General features: G+C 41.6%; 2 protein-coding genes across 2 annotated transcripts in view; one reads left to right on the plus strand and one right to left on the minus strand.

The window, feature by feature from the left end:
* Positions 1-1,369, plus strand: part of BMX (BMX non-receptor tyrosine kinase) — a 37,289-nt gene extending 35,920 nt beyond the window's left edge. The window contains exon 20 of the mRNA XM_089511659.1: positions 370-1,369. Coding sequence (XP_089367785.1) covers positions 370-444 — 75 coding nt within the window. The 3' untranslated portion in view covers positions 445-1,369. The remainder of the gene's footprint in view (positions 1-369) is intronic.
* Positions 1,370-1,987: 618 nt separating this feature from the next.
* The window catches only part of ACE2 (angiotensin converting enzyme 2), a 58,323-nt gene continuing 39,227 nt past the window's right edge, over positions 1,988-21,083 (minus strand). Inside the window, exons 13-19 of the mRNA XM_089511658.1 lie at positions 20,047-20,169; positions 15,390-15,562; positions 13,355-13,413; positions 7,391-7,491; positions 6,422-6,538; positions 4,400-4,588; positions 1,988-2,970 (exon numbers count right to left, since the gene is read on the minus strand). Coding sequence (XP_089367784.1) covers positions 2,853-2,970; positions 4,400-4,588; positions 6,422-6,538; positions 7,391-7,491; positions 13,355-13,413; positions 15,390-15,562; positions 20,047-20,169 — 880 coding nt within the window. The 3' untranslated portion in view covers positions 1,988-2,852. The remainder of the gene's footprint in view (positions 2,971-4,399; positions 4,589-6,421; positions 6,539-7,390; positions 7,492-13,354; positions 13,414-15,389; positions 15,563-20,046; positions 20,170-21,083) is intronic.

The raw sequence follows: 21,083 nt of genomic DNA on the forward strand, positions 1-21,083 counted from the left end.
GAGGATTGTCATTGCCTTTTTTCAAGGCAGAGATAATGTGACTTGCTTAAGGGCACCTAGTGGGTTTCCAGGGCTGAGTGGGGATTTGAAGTCAAGTATCATATAGTCCTAATCCAGCACTCAAACCACTGGACAGGCTCATAATTATCATAAAATATAGATGTGATTTTTCCTGCATAACTCAAGTATTCCATATTAAAATGATAAAATCCTGGAACATATAGCCAGTCATCCATACTTCTCCTAGATTCTTGCCAGTCCTGAACATGGTGAATAAACACCATTTCATGGTGAAACTATTTTGCAATACCTCACCTTCTCTATTCCAACTATATTTGCCAGTTTCATCATGATTTCTTTTCTATACAGTTGCCTGAAAAACGTCCCACATTTTGCCACCTGCTGTCGCTTATGGAGCCACAAAGAGACCATGACAAGCCCTGAAGAATACATCATCCAAAATGATATGTACCTAGTTTTCTTTTTTCTTTGCATGCTCTAAATTCTACTTTAGATGCATTTGCCAAATTATGAGTATTGATCAGCAAAAGTAGTAAAGGGAAAAGACCAGAAAGTGGGCAAAGGATTTAAATGAGCGACATTGAAAAAAAGATGTTACAAGTTGAGCATGTACAAAATATGTTGTGCTATGTTCCAAAACATCTTGGCATGTTCTGCTGATAACATCTAATAAAGTGAAATAAGTTAAAAAGAACAAGTGTGACATAATAGTTGGAAAACTGTGCTTGTTTCTTATTGGTGAGTTTGTATGTCACAGCCTTTTGTTGCTCAGTTGCTGCCACTGTATGATTATGTAAGAATTTTATATAAAGTTGGTTTAATTGCTTGTTTGGGGTGGAATCCAGGATTTCCAAGACAGATTGCAACCAGTACGTTGACATTAAATTAAGTTCAGGGTACTATCAAATCCCATTCATAAATTTTAAGAGTTTTTTTTTTATCTCCTTCAGTGGCTGAACTTTTGATTTTGAAATAAGATGCTACACACACTTTGGTTTTTGATTTATTTGTATTTGTGTGTGTGTGTGTTTGAGATTACAGCATGGATATTGGTACCTAAGAATGCAGAGGACCCATATGAAGAACTGAAATCTAGAAGGTGGCATGCATTTAGCAGCAAACAGCTAACAACTCCTTCTTGATCACGGCTGTTGATGAACTATTGTTGATAATTTGATTGTTCCCACACTGCACACCTTTGCAGTGCTTCCTTCAGAATTCTTGAAATGTGTCCTTTTATTTTAAAAAAAAATCAGGGGAGCCCACATCCTTTATAAAATATTCTGCTATTATTCTTTCTTTCAGTTCTATGGGTTAAATCAAATTTTAGTCCCAATGAGAGCTAGACTTAGTGAAAAGAAAGGAACTTACTAATGAATACAAAGAACAAAGGTAATGTGGCAACTCCCAAGGTTGCATTTGCCAAAATACTCCAATCTGCCCCCTGAGTATTCTGGCCCCACATTATCCACCCCGGAATCCCACCCTTACCTGTTTTTGTAGGTTTGGGATGAATGATGGGCAGCTCTCTTCCCACAGTCCCTGTGAGACGATGCCACCACTGCCACATATCTGAGTCATTCTAAGGTCAGAATGAGGTGCCCAGGGTTTATAAATAATGTAGACAAGCCCCTAGTATTTTTACCATTGATTATGCTGGCTAAGGCTTCTGGAAATTGCCATCTAACACATCTGAAGAGCTATGTTATTTTCATCTGGTCAATACTAATGTAAGTCTCATGGATTTTAGTGGACCTACTCTAACTGGGACTAAAACTGAATTTCGCTCTATCTTTGGAGCAAAGAAGGTTGAAACAAAAGAAGAAACAGTTTCAGTTCAGGGATTTGAAAAGAGCCATAACAAGTGCTCCAAGTTCCATACACGGTCCCTTTAGTATTTTTAAGAACAGCGGCATTTCAAGTTTACTAACAAGTTGAGTCTCTTATATAAAATTATCATATACATAAAGGAGAAAAGAAAATGTGTGTTGTTTTTTTCTTTTAAATGTCAGCTTTTTATGTGGATAACATTCAGTGAAGACTCTTCAAATAAGAACTGATAATAAGCAAATAAAATAAATGTTCCAGAACAAATGATTGGTTGTTGGAGATATGTCAATAAATTTCCCACTAACTGCATTTTTATGAGTGGCACACATGCATTTTTCCTCATGAGCAAACGATACAGGGATGGAGACATTAGCATCATCAGAGAAAAGGCTTAAGTGGAAGAATTTGCCCTGTGCCACAATTCTGATCCATTTTGGGGGGGTGGGACAAAAATTAGTGATTTAACACCTCATCAGTGATCTCTGTTATTGCAGCTGGTTTGACCCTAAAACTATACAGACTCCTGTGTGTGCATGTTGGGCCAGGAATGCTGCATGCATAGTTGCTAAGGCCACCTTACTACATTTAGCATCCTAGGCAATATGTGGTTCTTGATGTTGGACCAGGAGATACATCAGCATTGCTGAATATATGATGGCTACTATGCTTTCATTGTATTTATTAACTTTTCAGAGAAGACTCAATCCAGCACCCACTGGATATAGGATACTATGGCTCTTTGGTTCAGGCCTACTTCTCTCAAAACAGATGATTGGCATTATCAAACATTAGTGGTAGGCATAGAGGTACATGAATACAGCAGTGCTCTGGCAGTCCAGTTAATGTTTAACATAACCTGCATTCCATGAACACTTCCTATTCATATTGTTGGCACTGATACATAGTCATTGGCTGTGTGCCGTAATAAATGATGATGTTCTGATACATAGTCAGTAATAAAAGGCATGAACTGGCTGCTGTTTTGGGTTGTTCGTTTTCTTTTAGAACGGTGTTGAAATGTTTTCTTCTTGAAGGAATGTTGAATTGTTTTCTCCTTGGTTCTCATAAGGGTTGACGCCACCAGTTCGGACTAAGTCATTCTCTGCTGCTTTTCTTTTTCTGCATATAGCAATCATAAATTGGTTTCAAGACATGAATATACCCATACATAACAAAGAAACAATACTGCTCTTCTAGTGAGGATGTACACTTGTCCCTCCACATTCACTGGCGTTAGAGACACAGGACCCCAAGAATGTGGGAAAATCACAAATAAAAAAACATTGTTTTTACCTGAGAGAACACCTCTCTAGGAATCTCTAGGTCCTCCAGTGCAACTCTGCGGTCAACATCTGCCAGACCATATAAGTGCACTGGAGGAGCTACAAATGCCTAGTGGAGTGTTCTCTCTAGGAATCTCTAGGTCCTTCAGTATGACCTTTGGTTACAGTTGACCATAGAGTTGCTCTGGAGGACCTAGAGATTCCTAAAGAGAAAATAATAAAATCCGTGGATAATCAAATCTGCAAAAGTCAAAGCCACAAATGTGGAGGGATGAGTGTACTTAGTAAGAGCTGTGCTTTTGATACAAGGCTTACTAACTTCAGCAATTCTTAGTACAGGTGATTCTCCATTTACAACATTTCAAATTTACCATGTTCCTCCAGAAATTGAATGAATCAATGTCTCAGTCACATGTACAGAGGGAAAAAGCAACTGCACTCTTGATCTTGTTGGAAAGAAGAGGTTTCCTTTGCCAGCATGAGGAAGAAACTGAAATCTTGCTGCTTTTGGCAAGAAGGGTTATCTTTTCCTACCAGGTGCAGGGAATGAGAGAGAAGATAAAGCTTGCCTTAAAAAAAGAGGCTTTTCCTGGGGGGAGGGAGGATGTGAGGAATGAAGGAACTAGGACCTTAGAATTTAGTGTTGCTGGAAGGAATTTCCTCTGCTTCCTTGGTGTGTGTATGTGTGAGCAACTGGAATTGCATTGTCTAGAAGAGAGGATTCTCTAATCTAGAAAAAGTAAGCTCTGGTATTTCATGCTTTAAACCTTATTAACGTTGATGGCAGCTTGAGTAAAATCACTAACCCAACACTATTGGAACACATTCCCCATTCTCTGAAAGTGTTACTCTATGGAACTGCCCTTTCCAGTTTATATCAGTTTCAATTTAAATTGTGAGTCCAGAAATGCAACCCTGACATAAATAAGACTGTCATGCATACTGAATGGTAGTGTGTGAACCCACCACCACTCCCTTTGTGTCGTGTCTGTTTAGATTGTAAGCCTCAGGGCAGGGAACCGCCCAGTTTTAAAGACTGTATGTACAGCGCTGTGTAAATTTACAGCACTTTATAAATAAAGGTTAATAATAATAATAATAATAATAATAATAGAACACAAAATGAGTCTATAGAGAGGAACTCTGTTGTATGATTGAATTAGATCAAAACAATGTTGCTTGGACTATTTTTAATTTCCTCTGAACACAAAATGAGTCTAAAAGTTAGTTTGAAGGAGCAGCACTGTCCACAAATTTTCACTTACTTTTTTCGGTCTCTCACTCCCAGGATGATCAAGGTGATGAATGCAATCACTACAAGACCAGCAACAACTGCAAACACTATTAGCCAGACTGAGGATTCACTAGTTGGTGACAGTGTGGGAGTGATTCCAATAAATTCCAAAGTTTGATCATCCAGTCTGAAAGCTTCATTGATGCGTCCTCGAGATATACTGTAAACAAAGAGGGAGATCAGGTTCCTCAGGAATATTCCCTGCATTTCAACCAAAATGTTTAAATTGGATTACATGTAGAGATTCTACTCTAATAAGAGATCCAGCATGGTGTAGTGATCTGAGAGTTAGACTAGGACTCTGGTGGCCAGGGTCCAAATGCCCACTTGGCCATGGAAACCCACTGGGTGACCTTGGGCAAATCACTCTCTCTCAGCCTTGGAGGAAGGCAAAGGCAACCCCTCTCTGAACAAATCTTGTCAAGAAACCCCCAAGATAGGTATGTGTTAGGGTTGTCATAAGCCAGAAACGACTGGAACTACGATGATAATGCAGCTCTAATATGAGAAAGCTCATAACATTAAAAGATGGAGAATATTTCTCTATAATTTATCTTTGGTCCAAAACACATAGGTAAAATGATGCGACTTCAGGCCACGTCAGGGGCATGCCATTTACATGATGCATGCCCAAACGCATCCTGAAGCCATGCTGAGGCCACATCATTTGCAAAGCACTGGGCAAAGTGGTCCAGTTCATGACTACAGTGGAGGCCCGGATTGGAACCGGGCACATGTGGTTGCTGCGGTCCAGGCATGACCACCATGGTGCTGTCTCCCACCTCTTTATTTGGCCTCTCTGTTTCAGGTCAATGTTTTCTCCACTCTATCATTAGAAATAAATTCAAACATTCAAGGTCAAAACTTACACTAGTTTCTAAAGTCCTGTTATCCATTCTTTTCTTCCTGAAATTGGTGCTATACTTGAAAGAATTTATTGATTTTAACCTGTTGCTTCCCAAAGAGAGATACTTTGACTTCATCTAACTTTCTGATGAATTTTCATTTCTAGGCTTGTACTGTATACCTCTAGACATTTCTGAATTCAGTAGGGCTTACTTTCAGGTGAATAGATACTGTATAGTATTGCAGCCTATGAATATTTACCTGAAAGCAAGTACCATTGAACTCAGTGGGGCTTCTAAGTAGGGCCACATACTGATGTCTTTAGGAAGACTTAACTAGAAAATAGATACACGTTTCATACATGGGCTAATTTCTATTTACAGTTAGCCCTCAGTATCCACTGTTTTTTTTTATCCACAGATTTGAGCATCCATAGCTTGAAAGTATTTTTAAAAATATATAAATTCCAAAAAGCAAGCCTTGATTTTGCTACTTTATATAAGGGTCACCACTTCATTATCTATTGTATTTAATGGGACTTGAGCATTGGTTTTGGTACCCATGGGGGGGGGGAGCATCCTGGAACCAAACCCCAGTGGATACCAAGAGCCCATTGTATTTTATAGGGTTAAGCAAAATGGGCAGTTCCTATGTTAGCTTCTTATACTCATCACAAAATGCTTATCCTCAACACTGGTGTAACATTTTGCATATGTCATAAGAAGCAGACACAAATTCCATGTGCTGATTTTTCATGTATTTAATATTACTGTTATCTGTTTACTGTTCCTTCTGAGCTAATGACTTATGAGTTATGATAATTCATAATGTGAAACTATGGTTTGTTCAGCAAAGTCATAGTTTCACATTACTTGCAAAGCTTTGTGTACCCACAAACCATGATTTGTGAGAGGAAGACAAACCAGGACTTTAAATCACAACTAAATGCTTGTTTGTAAACCACAATTTGTCTCCACTGTGAGACAAATTACATCTGATCTCTAAGAGAATTCATCTACACCTTAATTATGTTGTTGAATAATAACAATAGGCCGTGATTGTATAGAATAATACCAATAGATCTGTTTTCTCTCTCTCTCTCTCTCTCTCTCACACACACACTATTTGTTCGAAGTCATAAATTCACCTGATTGCTTCTTCCACTTCAGCTTTCGGAACCAAATCAGAGACGTTATTAGGCATGCTGACAGTAAAGTAGAAAGAGATTCTTGATGTCACATAACCTACATGTACATCTGTTGATCTGTTGGAGAAAAAATGTATTTACTAAAAGTCATGCATTAGTCTTAAATCTATCTGGATTTATATAATTTCCAAATAAAGCATTAGAGATCTCTGAAGTTGTCAGTGAAATATGTGCAACTAAATTTTGTTTTCATATGTGGAGAAAACTTCAGAATAAAGACAGTTAGCTATCACCTCAGGCCTACATATTTCATTTACTGAGAAGTATCCAGAATGCATTCTTTCAGAGACCCAAGTCACTGAATTTATACTTGTACTGCATATAGAATTATGTTTTATAAAATAAACATATGCAGTGGGATTCTGAGTGCCCAGTGCACTGATTTTTTTTACTTCAGGGCAACCTACAACCCAAGTTTTAAAAACTCAGTGTGTTCTGATTGTTATTGGGGGCATTTACCTTTAAGATGGCTTTCAGGACCTAGAGTCTCATATGCTCAGAGGAAGAAGCCTAGCTCAGTGTTTTCTATGATTGAAGTAGAGAACCATTTTCAGCCCAGGGGCTGTATTCCCCTGGAAATGGCAATGGACTAGGTCACTGCAGGGACAAAACCATAAACAGCCCTTCCTACTGCAATCATGTGCATACCAGTTCATGATAAAAAGTCCATAATAAAAGATAAGAGTTTTTTCCCTATCTACAGGTTTAGAAAAATAGCTTTAACTCTCTCAGATGCTGTATCACTGGCGTGAAGAAACTATGATGATTCTGGACTACAGCTCTCATCATCTCTGACCACTGGGCATGCTTGTTGGGCTATTGGTGGGTTTTGAGTCCAAGAACAATTCCTCATGCTTGCTGCAGCAATAGTGGTAATATCATGAACAAAGATAAAGGAAAACCACTTACCGAAATTCTACTGCTTCATCTTTAATCTTTAAAAAGTATGTTCTCATGGCATAAGCGATTGTGCACTTGAATAAATACATTTCATTGTCATCCCATTTGTACTGTAAATTTAAATTAACAGTCACACTTAATAGTTTTGTTTATTTGGACCTGTTCACCTAGAATCATTCTTCAAACAAAAGTATATGCAGACCCTCTCTGTAAAAACAACTGAATTTTATCAAGTAAACTGTACACATGACTGATTTCAATTATTATACTGGGAAACATATAAATGATAAATTATGGGATATGAAGCTCAGCCAGTGAGGTTTGCCACAGCAATTCTAAACTAATTTAGCCTGTGTCAGACTCAGAGGAAATATGATGACTCTGCTAATTGCTTCAGTGTACATCTCCAGCCTATAAATTCAGGCTTAATCAAGTATAGAAATCCTGGTCCCAAAAGCAAAATGATACAGTTAGCAATGTAAGAAGCAACCTGGTTCTGTCAGGGTCCATACAGACAGGCCAAAATAAAGCTGCTTTGGGTCACTTTGGAGGTATGCTGTTTAAATGATGCATGTGTCCTAAGACGCCGGAAGCCATGCCAAAGTCATGCTACATTTCTAAGGATTGGACCACAGCTTTGGCACAGCTTCTGGCCTCTTAGGACACATGCATCCTTTAAACAGCATACCTCCAAAGTGACCTGGAGCAGCTTTATTTTGGCCTGTCTGTACAGGCCCTCAGTTTACCTAATCTACACCTATCCAGTCCCTGACCAAGAGATAGCACAGCTTCCTTTCTGCTCAGTGTGAAGATACTCTTGAACAACTGAAGGCACACAAAACAAGTATCAAGGCTTTTTCTGAGAGGGCAGACTACAGTGCCAAGCCTCTACTGGGTAGTAGCAGTAGTTGGGTGTGTGTGTGTGTGTGTGTGTGTGACACTGGCAGAGGATTTCCCAAAGACATTGGTAGTAGTGCCATAGCTAAAGCTTATTAATACTGCACAAACGGAAGCATGGTAAACCCCTTTTTGGAGATTTATTACCATGGAAGCCCTTTGATGAAACAATCCAGCACAAAACAAATGCCAGTGCCAGGGGATGTAATCAGTGATCAGTGACAGAGCAGGGGACAATTCAGAGTAGCACTAGACTCAAGCCAAAAGGATGTTCAGATGCTGATGTGCTGACAGGCAAAAGGAAAGTCCAAAGCTGTACAACACATAGGGAGATGGAATATGAGAAGCATGAATCGGGAAATTACGCATAGTAAAGCAACAAATGGAACATATAAATATTGCAATACTTGGGGGAAGTGAACTAAGATGGACAGGAATGGGTCGTTTTGAGTCAGATGTAAACAGTGTTTTACTCAGGAAATGAAAATCTAAGAAGAAATGGGGTGGTACTTCTAGTGAGGAAAAAGCAAAAGCAGTCAAAGGATATAATTTAATGTCTGACTGAATCTTGTTGGTAAGACTTTGGGGAAAAGCCATCAATATCATCCAAGCTCATGGTCCAGCTGCAGTGGCAGAAGAGGAAGAAATTAAAAGATTCTATGGTGGAGTCCAGAAGGAACACACCAAAACAAGACTTCTTGCTAATCATAGGTGACTGGAATGCAAAAATAAGGAAAGGAGCAGAATCAAAGCTTGTAGGAAAATTTGGCATAGGAACAAGTAACGAAGCAAGAAACCAATTGATAGAATTTTGTGGTTCGTGGCCAATTTGTTCATCAACTACTAATAGCAAGAGTTAAAGAAAAACACCAAACCAACCATTATGCCTAAATACAACCTGGAGAAGAATTTAAAGACAATGAAAAAACATAGTTGTGTACTATTAAGCCTAATTGACCAAAAGCCACAAGAACAGACTGAAGCCAAAGACATTGTGAGGGGAAAAGTGCAAAAAGACACTATCTGCAGCCAAAAAGAAAGAAAAACCTCAGTGAATGACAGATTAAACTATCCAAGTAGTTAAGGACAGATGAGAAGCAAAAGGAAAGGGTGACAGAAATACAGTCAGAACCTTAAACACAACTGTTCAATTTGTGTGCAGGGACAAGGAGAACTAGAAGACAACAGCAAAAAAAAAGGAAGAACAAGATGAATCTTTCACAAGAGAATTCAAAGAAAAATTTAAAACAAGAATAGGAATAATAATAATAATAATAAATAATAATAAATAATAAAATTTTTATTTATATACCGCCCTTCCAACAGATCAGGGCGGTTAACAACAAGTTAAAAACAATAATAAAAAACATCAATACATACAATGCAAACATCCCAAATTCAATAAAAAACAGAAAAGCCCCGAATTAGCCAATCCCTTGCCAGTGAAGAGGAAGGAGGCCCATTGGACTTTAGTCGGGGAATGCAATACAAAAAAGGAAGGTCTTTAGATCCCTTTTAAATTGGGCCAGGGAGGTGGCCGAGCGGAGCTCTATGGGCAGCGTATTCCAGAGGGCCGGGGCGGCGATGGAGAATGTCTTCCTAGTAGTGGAGACAAGCCTAGCCCCGGGAACCCTAAGTAATTGCTGCCCAGATGTTCTGAGGGTGCGGGACGGAATGTATGGGGAGAGGTGGTCCTTCAGGTATCCTGGGCCCAAGCCATTTAGGGCTTTATAGGTCATCACCAACACCTTATATTGTGCCCGGAAGCGAATCGGCAGCCAATGCAGATCTTTTAACACCGGTGTAATGTGGCTGGCCCTGGAGGTACCAGTGACCAGCCTGGCTGCCATATTTTGTACCATTTGTAGCTTCCGGGTTTGGTATAAGGGTTGCCCCATGTAGAGTGCGTTGCAGAAATCCAGTCTCGAGGTTACCAGAGCATGTACCACTGTTTCAAGGTCCCTCTGGGCCAGGTATGGGCGCAGCTGGCGAATAAGCCGAAGCTGATAACAGGTGCTCTTGACCGCCGCATTCACCTGAGCAGTCAGGTGAAGGGACGAGTCAAGAAGCACCCCCAGACTGCGCACGGAGTCCTTCGCAGGGAGCGTGACCCCGTTCAGGACAGGTGGAACCACCGCCATTCCTGGGCCAGGGGAACCTATCACGAGTACCTCCGTTTTCTCTGGATTCAGCTTGAGTCGGTTTTCCCTCATCCAGCCCATTACTGACTCCAGACAGGCCACGAGAGGAGAGACACCATCCTCAGTCACTGCATCAGTCGGAGACATAGAGAAGACTATTTGGGTGTCATCAGCGTACTGATAACCCCGCGCCCCATGTCTCCGGATGATCTCTCCCAGCGGTTTCATGTAAATGTTAAATAGCATGGGAGACAGAATGGCTCCTTGAGGGACCCCAGTTTTAAGGGCCCTCTCATCGGAGCACACGTCTCCCAGCTGCACCATCTGGGACCTCCCAGAGAGGTAGGACCGGAACCACTGAAGCGCAGTGCCCCCGATTCCCACCTCTGCCAGGCGCCCCAGAAGGATACCATGGTCTATGGTATCGAAAGCCGCTGAGATGTCCAAAAGCACCAACAGGGACACGCTTCCCCTGTCGATGCCCAGACGGAGATCATCGACCAAGGCGACCATGGCCGTCTCAACCCCGTAACCCGCCCGAAAGCCAGTTTGAAATGGGTCCAGATAATCCGTTTCATCCAAGACCGCCTGAAGCTGGATTGCAACCGCCCTCTCGATCACCTTCCCCAAGAATGGCAGCAGTGAAACTGGCCGATAATTATTATGTACCAGGGGGTCAAGGGAGGGCTTTTTTAATAAAGGTTTTACAATGGCCAATTTAAGAACAGATGGAAATTGCCCTTCCCTCAAAGATGTATTAATAATCCGGCGTAACAGTAAAGTCACAGCCGGTCCCCCCTGGGCCGCTAGCCACGAGGGACAGGGATCGAGAGAGCAGGTTGTCTTCCGAACACTTCCGAGGATCTTGTCCACATCATCGATACTTACCAACTCAAACCGATCCAGTTTAACAAAGTCCACGGAGGCTCTGGATGCCTCTACCCTAGGTTCTGCTTGAATGTCGGCGTTAAGACCTTCGCTTATCCGAGAGATTTTATCCGCGAAGAAGTTATTAAATTGGTCGCAGCAGGCCTTAGAAGGTTCAAGGATCTGGTTCAGGGCAGGAGGGAGCTGAGTTAGCTCCCTGACTACCCTGAACAACTCTGCTGGACGCGACTCCGCGGACGCGATACGAGCACCATAGAACGAGTTCTTAGCTGCTCGTATCGCCTCTCCGTAGTCCTCTTAACAGTTGGTCTAGGGGAGTCTTGTCGTCTAAGCGAAGGTGTTTCCGCCAACGGTACTCTAGCCGTCGCAGCTCCCGCTTCCTTGCCCGGAGATCTTCCGTATACCAGGGCTTACGTTTGGAAGCGGGTCTGAGAGGGCGCTTGGGAGCGATGCTGTGTATAGCCCTCGAGAGACCGGTATTCCAAATACCAGTCAGGGCGTCAACAGAGTCGCCGTCACTTCCAACCATGTATCCCTCTAGTGCTTCCTGGAACCTTTTAGGTTCCATCAGCCTTCGAGGGTGGACCATCCTAATAGGTCCGCCACCCCCGGGAGGGATCTGGGTAGCGACCTTGATTTTTGCCTCTACCAGGAAGTGATCCGTCCATGGCAGGGGAGAAATATTTGTTATTTCCACCCACGGATTTTCCGCATCCGAACAGAAGACCAGATCGAGAGTATTACCCGCACAATGCGTAGGACCCAAGATCAGCTGGGACAGGCCCATGGCCGCCATGGTATCCATGAATTCACGAGCTGCACCGGGTGGAACATAGCTGGCCGTGAGGGAGATGTTGAAGTCGCCCAGGACAAGTAGCCTGGGCGTCTCCAGCATCAGTTCAGCGACCAGCTGTGTCAGCTCGTTAAGGGAGTCCATTAGCGCACGGGGTGGCCGATACACCAACAGAATCCCTAGACTGTCCCTCGATTTTAGGGTCAGGTAAATACACTCGATGTAGGACGTCTAGGAATGCTCTATGACCAACAAGAGAACTGTTTTTTTCCTGAAAATGTATGCATTTTTTCTAAAGTACATATTTTATATACTGTACATAAACAAATGTGTGTATTTTTGAAATGTTTGCAGACTTTGTGGAGCACATGTTTGGAATGCACACAGCTTGATACACTAATTTTTATTTCCACACATTTTTCTTTCACAAATGTGTGGATTTCTGAAAGAAGAGTCATTCAACTGATAATCCCAGGAGTATTTCTGTGAAATGTGAAACCAATGAATTTGTTTTCTATCTACAGTCACCCCTCCTAACTTGCGGATCTCAGATCCACGCCCTTGAATATCCGCATATGGGCCACACATATGGGGGCATGTCCCATTCAAGCCTATGAGGCTTGAATATGCATGAGCCTCCATTTTCACCTGGGGGGGGGGTCTGGAATAGATCCCCAGCAAAAATGCAGGGGCAACTCTATATGTTGTGACTGTACTTTAAAATCTGAAAAATTAGACACAGGTGTTTACAGAAGAAGATCTTACTAAACTTGTGCATTTTAACTCCCATTGATTTTAATGTGAGTGATCTAAGCAAATACTTCACTCTCTCATTGAAATTAAGGGGACTTAAACTGTTTAAACATTGATGCAACATGCCACCCTCAAAGGTTTCTACCCACAAGCTCATAAAATAATTACAATGTTGTTTAAAAAAGAATACTACAGTCACATAGAATTTCCAATCAAGTGAATTGTTAAGGATTCTTAAATTTAATTATTCTCATATTATCAAACACACTTATATTAAAACTGTTATATTATAATATTGGTATTATTTAATTATTTTTTATCTTTTGTAATTAATGTTTAATTTAACTTTTGTAATTAATGCATCCTTTTAAAATTATTGTAAACCTTCTTGAATTCCATTTTGGGAGAGAGGTGAGATATAAATAAAATAAAATAGTGCAGTTAGCTGTATATTTTCATTTAGCAAAGACAGTAATGGCAGCCTTATGCCGTTTTACTCACAGCATTGTCTCCCAGTGCTGTCTTCAAGCTGATCCTCACTTTGACTGCATTGTCGATATCTAGGAAAGGAAAGAAATACAAGTCTTCATATAAAATTCCAATTCATTTTGAATTCATACTGTAGTTGAACAAACATTTTCTTTACTCTGATAGCTTGTGTCTTTGAACACATTAGTTTTTTCCTGGTGGTTTATAGTTCATTTTGTTCAGGTGAAGGATGCCTAATGTATGTTTTGTGTATGCTTCACCCATTAAAAATAGTGCCAAGCATAGGATAAAATATAGTGTTCAGCAATGTATAGGTATTTCAGATTACTTGAAATTACTCAAGTCACATTTGCAAATCACAATAAGATTAGACTTCAAAAGAATTCCATCTTACTCTGTTGTTCTATGGCTTTCACTCAACTTTTCCTCTAAGTAGGAGCAGCTAAACAAGCTGTGGACATTCCAACTGTGGTTTGTTCTAACATGACATTCAAAGCAGAAACTCTATTGTCCATCTTTCCCAACATGTCAGAATCATAAACCAGTGGTACTCAATTATTTTCCTTTGGTTTCCCATATATATCTACATGTGGATGCCATGCCTCCCCCCCCCCCCCCGCACCGACATCATATAGTCTATGAATAAAAATATTTTGCTTATTTAGTGTGTGTATTTGCATTCACATATTCATGTACATTAATATTTTAACATATTACAAGGAAATAACATCATTCAAATTAGAACAGTATTTAAACATATGTTTAACTCAACACATGTGCAGATTTTACACATAAAAAACTTTTGGAAGAGGAGACAGAGGGATCAGGTGCTCCAAGTCTCTCACTCTCCTTGAGCAACTCTCGCACCCACCCCTGGGGGGTCCCACCCCACCATTTGAGAACCACTGTAATAAACCATTACGTAGAAAATATTGTTGATCCCTATATAAATTGCTAGTTAATGATTGCATTTCTCACTTATCTCCTTCAGACTTTCTTTTGTGATGCACTAGACTACAGGTCCCATTCTCCCCAGCCAGTGAGGCCATTTCAGTCCACTGAATCAAACAATAACTTCAGTGGAAAAAGATAATCAAAGCAAGAGCCAATTGCATTTATGACCCATATTATAAAATGCAAACAAAATGTATTTAAAAGTATATTGGGGTAGAGGCTTGATGTGGCTGAGCGACTTTATTTGGAACTCTCCAAGCCCCTACCAACTTGGGGTGGGGGTCTGATCTGTCTTTCTTGATGAGGGAAAAAAACATATCTAAAAATTGTCCTGCTGAAAATTGGTGGTATAATCTGTAAGCAAAAATTTGCAGCACATTACAATGGGGAAAGAAGAAGAAAGCAAAAAAATAAATAAAAGCAAGTATAGTTCGCCCTCCACCTTTGTGGCTTGGATTTTTGCGGACTTGATTATTTGTAGATTTGATTAACATATTATCTTTTAAAATTCCTAGGTCATCAAGCAAGATTCTGCCAAAAATTGACCATAAAGTCCTACTGGACAACTGAGAGATTCCTATAGAAAACACTTCTCTAGGTATTTGTCTGGCCTCCAGTGTGATTCTATGGCCAGTTTCTGGCAGATGTTGACTGTAGAGTTGTGCTGGACTACCTAGAGATTCCTAGAGAGATCTGATCTGGGGCACCATATGATTGGATACTTGCTGGAGGACACAGACAAAAGGAACTCAAAAATTTTGACATGCCCACTCTGGGGAAGGAAAATTGGAGGGGGTATCTGCATTAAACTGAATGCAGCAGGCAGAAGGGAGAGTGGAAGGGCAGTGAAAGTTTAATTAAATTAAGTTACAATTATTTTTGGTTGGGGGATACCTCACGTCAAAAACCCAGTTGTCAACAATATGTAATGAAATATAATTGACACATATTTTAAAATTATAAAACTATTTTATACATTTACCAGTTAGTTTAAAACAACAACAACCTAGAAGCTTAAAAGTACAGACCTCAGGCACAAAGCCAGCCCCAAAAATAAGCCTTAGCCCCAGTTTAGTTCCCACTGCCAACTTACATGGACTCCAGGCTGTGTCCCAACCAATAGGTCTGCCAGTGTTGTTCTTTATTAGCCACTGATACAAGGGCTGAAAGTAGCGAAGCAGCGCTGTTGCATTCATTGAGGTCTCTCCTGTCACACTTTCTAAAGCCTTGGTCCAAGGCTGCGATCTCCCCAAGGCCAGCATGTCTCTGGAGGAAAAGAAATAGCATGGCAATTAAGCATTTTCTGTGTACATGCTGTTGTTCTTGTTGTTGTCATTGTCATCATCATCATCATCATTTGTTTGTATAGCACCATAAATTTACATGACACTTTACAGGTACAATCAATTTAAAACAATTAAATCCTTCCAAAGGCGTCCAATCATTGTTCAGAGTCAAACTTGACTGAATGGGAAAAGAGAAAATCCAGTTGCTTCATCGCTGCATTCTGTGAAAGTAATCTGGCCAGTATTCTACACCACCTACTTAGGGCCAAAACAGACCAGCAAAAACACCACCCCCATGGTGCTGTCATGCTGGCCCACTGACCACACAGCAGGTGGCATCATGGAGTTTCTCCAGCATGACATTTACATGCACCATGCCATAGACACTCTGGGCCTTATCACAGGTGAAACAGGAGCTCCAATTCAAAGTGAGGATGTAGCAGAATCACTTCGGATCCAAGGCAATTTATGTGATGTATTATCATACCTGAGGAACAAAATTGTGGTCTCTACTTGGGCAAAGCGGAGCAAGTACACATTGTATTACCACACCAGAAGGATTCAACTATTCGAATTGGCACCCTTGCACATGCTCAGTGGGGCTCTGGGTGATGTCATCCTTCCCTGCCACCTCCTTAGCTGTCATCCTTCATCGGGGTGAAGGAGGAGGCAGGGGATGATGGGACAGGTGGCAGAGGGAGTGAGATTGGGGTGAAGGAGGAGGCAGGGGATGATGGGACAGGTGGCAGGGAGTCACTAGGGGCGAGATCGAGGAGAAGGAGCAGGCAGGGGATGATGGGACAGGTGGCAAGGGGTTACTGGGGGTGAGATTGGGGTGAAGGGGGAGGCAGGGGATAATGGGACAGGTTGCAGGGTGTCACTGAGGGTGAGATGGGGGTGAATGAGCAGGAAGGGGATGATGGTCAGGTCGCAGAGGGTCACTGGGGGGAGATCAGGGTGAATGAGCAGGCAGGGGATGATGGGACAGGTTGCAGGTGGTCACTGGGGGCAAATTTGGGGTGAAGGAGAAGGCAGGAGATGATGGGACAGGTCGCAGGGGGTCATTGGGGGCAAGATTGGGGTGAAGGAGCAGGCAGGGGATGATGGGACAGGTGGCAGGGTTGCAGACGGGGTGAGATCGAGATGAAGGAGGAGGCAGGGGATGATGGGAAAGGTGGCAGGGGGTCACTGGGGTGAGATCTGGGTGAAAGAGGAGGCAGGGGATGATGGGACAGGTGGCAGGGGGTCACTGGGGCAAGATTGGGGTGAAGAAGCAGGCAGGAGATGGTGGGACAGGTGGCAGGGTGGCAGAGGGGGCGAGATCGGGGTGAAGGAGCTGGCAGGGGATGATGGGACAGGTCACAGGGGTTCAATGGGGGCGAGATTGGGGTGATCTTCCACACCATACTAATTTGAAGTGAAATTGAAGTGAAATCGAAGTGAGCTTGGAAAATTTTTTTGTGAATTCACTTGTTACTGAATTCACAAAAATGAGCCGTCACTCCAAATTGATTGTGGATCCCCCTCGGAATGACCCCCTGTAAAAAGCAATCATGTCTGATAATACATTATGTTATAGCGTGAATACGCATGGCTGGACCCACAGTGACTCTGGATCTGAGCTGCAAAACCCCTCGTGTGATAAGGTCCTCTGAAAAGCCACCATCACGGTGGCAAAGGCCCTTTATAAACGGGCCATTTCATACGTACTCTGTACGTACTAGGGTTGCCTGGGGGCGTCTCTTTCAGATGCCCCCAACCCTAGTACGTACAGAGTACGTACAAAATGGCAGCGCCCATTCTACATGGGTGCCACCATTACGACGTCACAACCGCGCCGCCTCCAAACGAAGTAGCGTGGACGTGATGTCCTGGTGCCGTGGAAGGGTGCCTGTGGCGCCCTTTCCGCAGCACCAGAAGGAGCTCCATTTTGGAACTCCTTCCTGATTTTGTGTCGCTGTCGCAGTCTTTACACAGCTGCACCAGCGGCACAAAGGAGAAAGGAGCTGAGTAGCCCCTTTCTCCCTTTCCCTGCCGCTTGAAGCCCCAAGGACACCCCTTTCCAGGCCGCAGGGAAGCCGCCTTTTGCCGCTTCCCCGCGGCTTGAAAAAGCAGCAGATCGAGGTCTCAGGGCTGCCGCTGTAGCAGCTGAGGCCCCGATCCATTGGGGAAAGGGGCGGGTACAGACTGCCCCAAAGGGGCAGTCTGTAAACCGCCAAAGTCTTCTTTTTTCCAGTGCAAAAATGAGCAGCTTTCAGCCACTTCTTTTTGTGCTGGGAAAATGCTGGGGTGGGGCATAGTGTGTGGTTGCCTGACAATTAAAGGGGCGGCATTAAGCCACTCATTTATGGCTATCTGTTTTGGTCCTTAGGGTGCATTCACACTGCAGAAATAATTCAGTTTGGCACCACTTTAACTGCCATGACTCCATGCTATGGAATTCTGGGAATTGTAATTTTGTCAGACATTTAGTCTTCTCTATCAGAGAGCCTCTGGTGCCAGAACAAACAATGGTTCCCAGGATTTCATAGCACTGAGTCTTGGCAGTTAAAGTCAACCTCGATTATTTCTACAGTGTGGATGCAGCATTAGTTAAGTATACTTAGCTGGATAACCTCTTCTGGCCTAGTCCTCCACCCTAATGATCATGGTAATAGTGTTACAATCATGACTAAATGGTGATCACAAATACAGAACAGTTATGGATGAGTAAATATTAGTAACTGTTCTATGTTCATGATTGTTCAATCCCTTGTCATGTAGGAGTACATGGCTACAACACTCTTGTAAAATGGTCATATAGTCTGTTTAAAGACATCCAAAAAAGGAAAGACCATCTTCTTCTAAGGCAGTCAATTCCACTGTCAAAAGTTCTTTCTACTGTTTAGGTGGGAACTCTTTTCTTCTAATTTGAATCTATGTCCTAATCTCTGGAGCAGTAGAAAACATCTTTGCTCCATCTTCTACATGACATCCTTTCAGATATTTAATTATGGCTATCATGCCACCTATCAATCTTCTCTTCTGCAAGTTAAACGTACCCAGCTCCCTAAGCCAATTCTCATAGGGGTTAGTTTCTAGATATTTTAGCATCTTTGTCACTCTTCTCTGAACTGCAGCACCCACAATTGGACTCAATATTTCAGGTGAGCAATAGAGTCATTCGTTCCATGATTTCTCTTGAAATGATCTATACACTGTACTTCTGTAATACAGCCATCTTGGCCACTACATCACACCAGGTTTCAGTGATGCCTCTTAAATTCTATTTCCCTTTCTGTGTTAACAATTCAAGTTCATATTGTTTATTTCCCATGCTCTGTGCATTAGTTCAGGATATCCAAGATCATGGGTTATAATCCTCAACTGCTTTTTATTTCCCGCCCCCCACCCATTGGTGTATCCTTCTATTCCCAAATTCCCCCTCTATTGTCCCCAGGGTTCATCCATCCTTTAGAAGAACATCTCTCGCCCCCACGTAATTCAGTTAAAAGCTCTGACCAAGTTTGCAAAACTGATAGCAATTACACTTTTATTTATATGAAGCTACTACCAAGCTTTGATAGAAAAAAAAACCTAATATGGGGAAACTTAGGTAAAGTTCATGTGGCCACTATCTGTAGATCCTTGATATCACATTTGTCAAGGAGTAAATTGAAGGTGTAGTCTACATAAGCCCTTTTCAGAGTCTCTCACAGTAGGAGTGAAAACATCTGTCAGAGGCACCTCATATACTCCCTGATCCTCTTTAAGTGTTTTCAGCATGCATGGGAGCACATAATCCATCCCTACACCATCACTTTCCTTGAGTGGAAAGTTCCACGTCTGAAGATGGGGAGTGTTTACTGGAGACTTTCCACAGCAGCAAGAACCCTGGAAAATCAGGGAACTAGCTAGCCTGAGGAAAGCCTCCATGCCAATGGGAATATTTGATGATGGAGAGGGGCTGGCTTGATATTCCCCTGTTTCCATGGGCAGGAAAGCATGTTTCCCTTTCCATGCTCAGGAAATCATAATGAATTGGAGATGTTTCTTAAAGATACACCATATACTCCTGCTGTGGGCAACTCCGTTAACTACAGGCAAAATTAGGTATCCTCTCAAAAAAAATAAAAATGAAAAAATCTAAGACTTTTTTTAAAGACTGCCAGCGTTTTGTAAGATCTATATGTTCACTGGATAGGAAATACTAGCATCTGCTTTTTCCTCACCCAGATTTCAAACCTAAATTTGCACCAGAAACATCTAGGCAACTGGCAGGTGAATGAGAGTGAAATGATGACATAGCATTGAAATTGTCCTCTTATCATTTGTCGCATCATCGTTGAAAGTGAAGACTGGTCTCCCTTTGCAAAGGAGAAGTGGAAGCCAGTTTTTGAAATGAAGACAGTCTTTATGTGTACCAGTTATGAAGGATGAATTTTACTATAAGTTGCTCATATATTATAGAAGGCAGAGAATTACCGCAACTTCAGACCAGCTGTTGTGGAATTAGTGATGTCACATTTGTAAAGCTCATCTGTATGACCAGCAGCTTTGCAAAGTGCTTCTTGAAATTGGAATTGATAAAGTGTCCTTGTGTAATATCTGGAAAGAAGAAAAGAGAAGGTGAGGAAACAAAACCAAATCTTCACTTACAATAATTTTAAAAGCCCTAGAATTTAAATACTGCTTTTAAAAAACAATTAAAAGACAAAATTTTAATGTTTCAGAAGTGACATTAAAATACTGATTGTGCAGTTTCTTTTCTGCCATTTTTTTTTACTGGCACAGAAAAATATGAGACAATCAGGTGGCTGAATCTGACAAATGTAAATTATTCTAACTAATAGTTTTTTTCTGTTAACACTCCATCCCAAAGTGATTCAGCTCTTTACTAGAATTTCATCTGCTTCAGGTCTCAGTTTGACCATTTTGGCAGCTACTTTGAAGAGTATTGTGCTTTCAGCCAGTCCACTTGCATGCCCCACTTGCATTAATGAGAATAATTTATTATCTCAAAAATGCAGGAGTCTCAATGCAAAAAATGTAGAAATAATCTAAGAATGCAGGCACCATGAGATGTCAACATTTTTAGCAAACCTTTGCATTTGTGCAATATTGTAACTCTTTCCACACCATAAGTATGTGTACCATACTTTAACCCCTTCATGACAAGCCATATCCATTCACACCCTTTGTGTTATTATTGATTTTCTGTGGGTAGAGATATCACTTTCAGTATCCTGAGACAACATCTCTTAATACTGTTGATATTCGGTGATGTCTTGAATTGGGAATGACCCAAGAAGGAATAAATAATAAGCGGAGCTGAATTATCCTTTTTACCTATACAAACACATATCAGACAGTGAGAAGTGAAAACTTAGATCTATACAAGCTGAATCATACTGGCTATTCTAACCAGATGTATGTAAATTCGGATAAGCTTGCAGATTTTTGGACCTGGACTAAATTGACACACTAGAGGATGATTGCTCACTCAAGAATATCAAAGTGCT

The sequence above is a fragment of the Sceloporus occidentalis genome, unplaced genomic scaffold, assembly GCF_023333645.1.
Source record: "Sceloporus occidentalis isolate IW3139 unplaced genomic scaffold, rSceOcc1.0.p SCAF_2, whole genome shotgun sequence".
Taxonomy (NCBI): domain Eukaryota; kingdom Metazoa; phylum Chordata; class Lepidosauria; order Squamata; family Phrynosomatidae; genus Sceloporus; species Sceloporus occidentalis.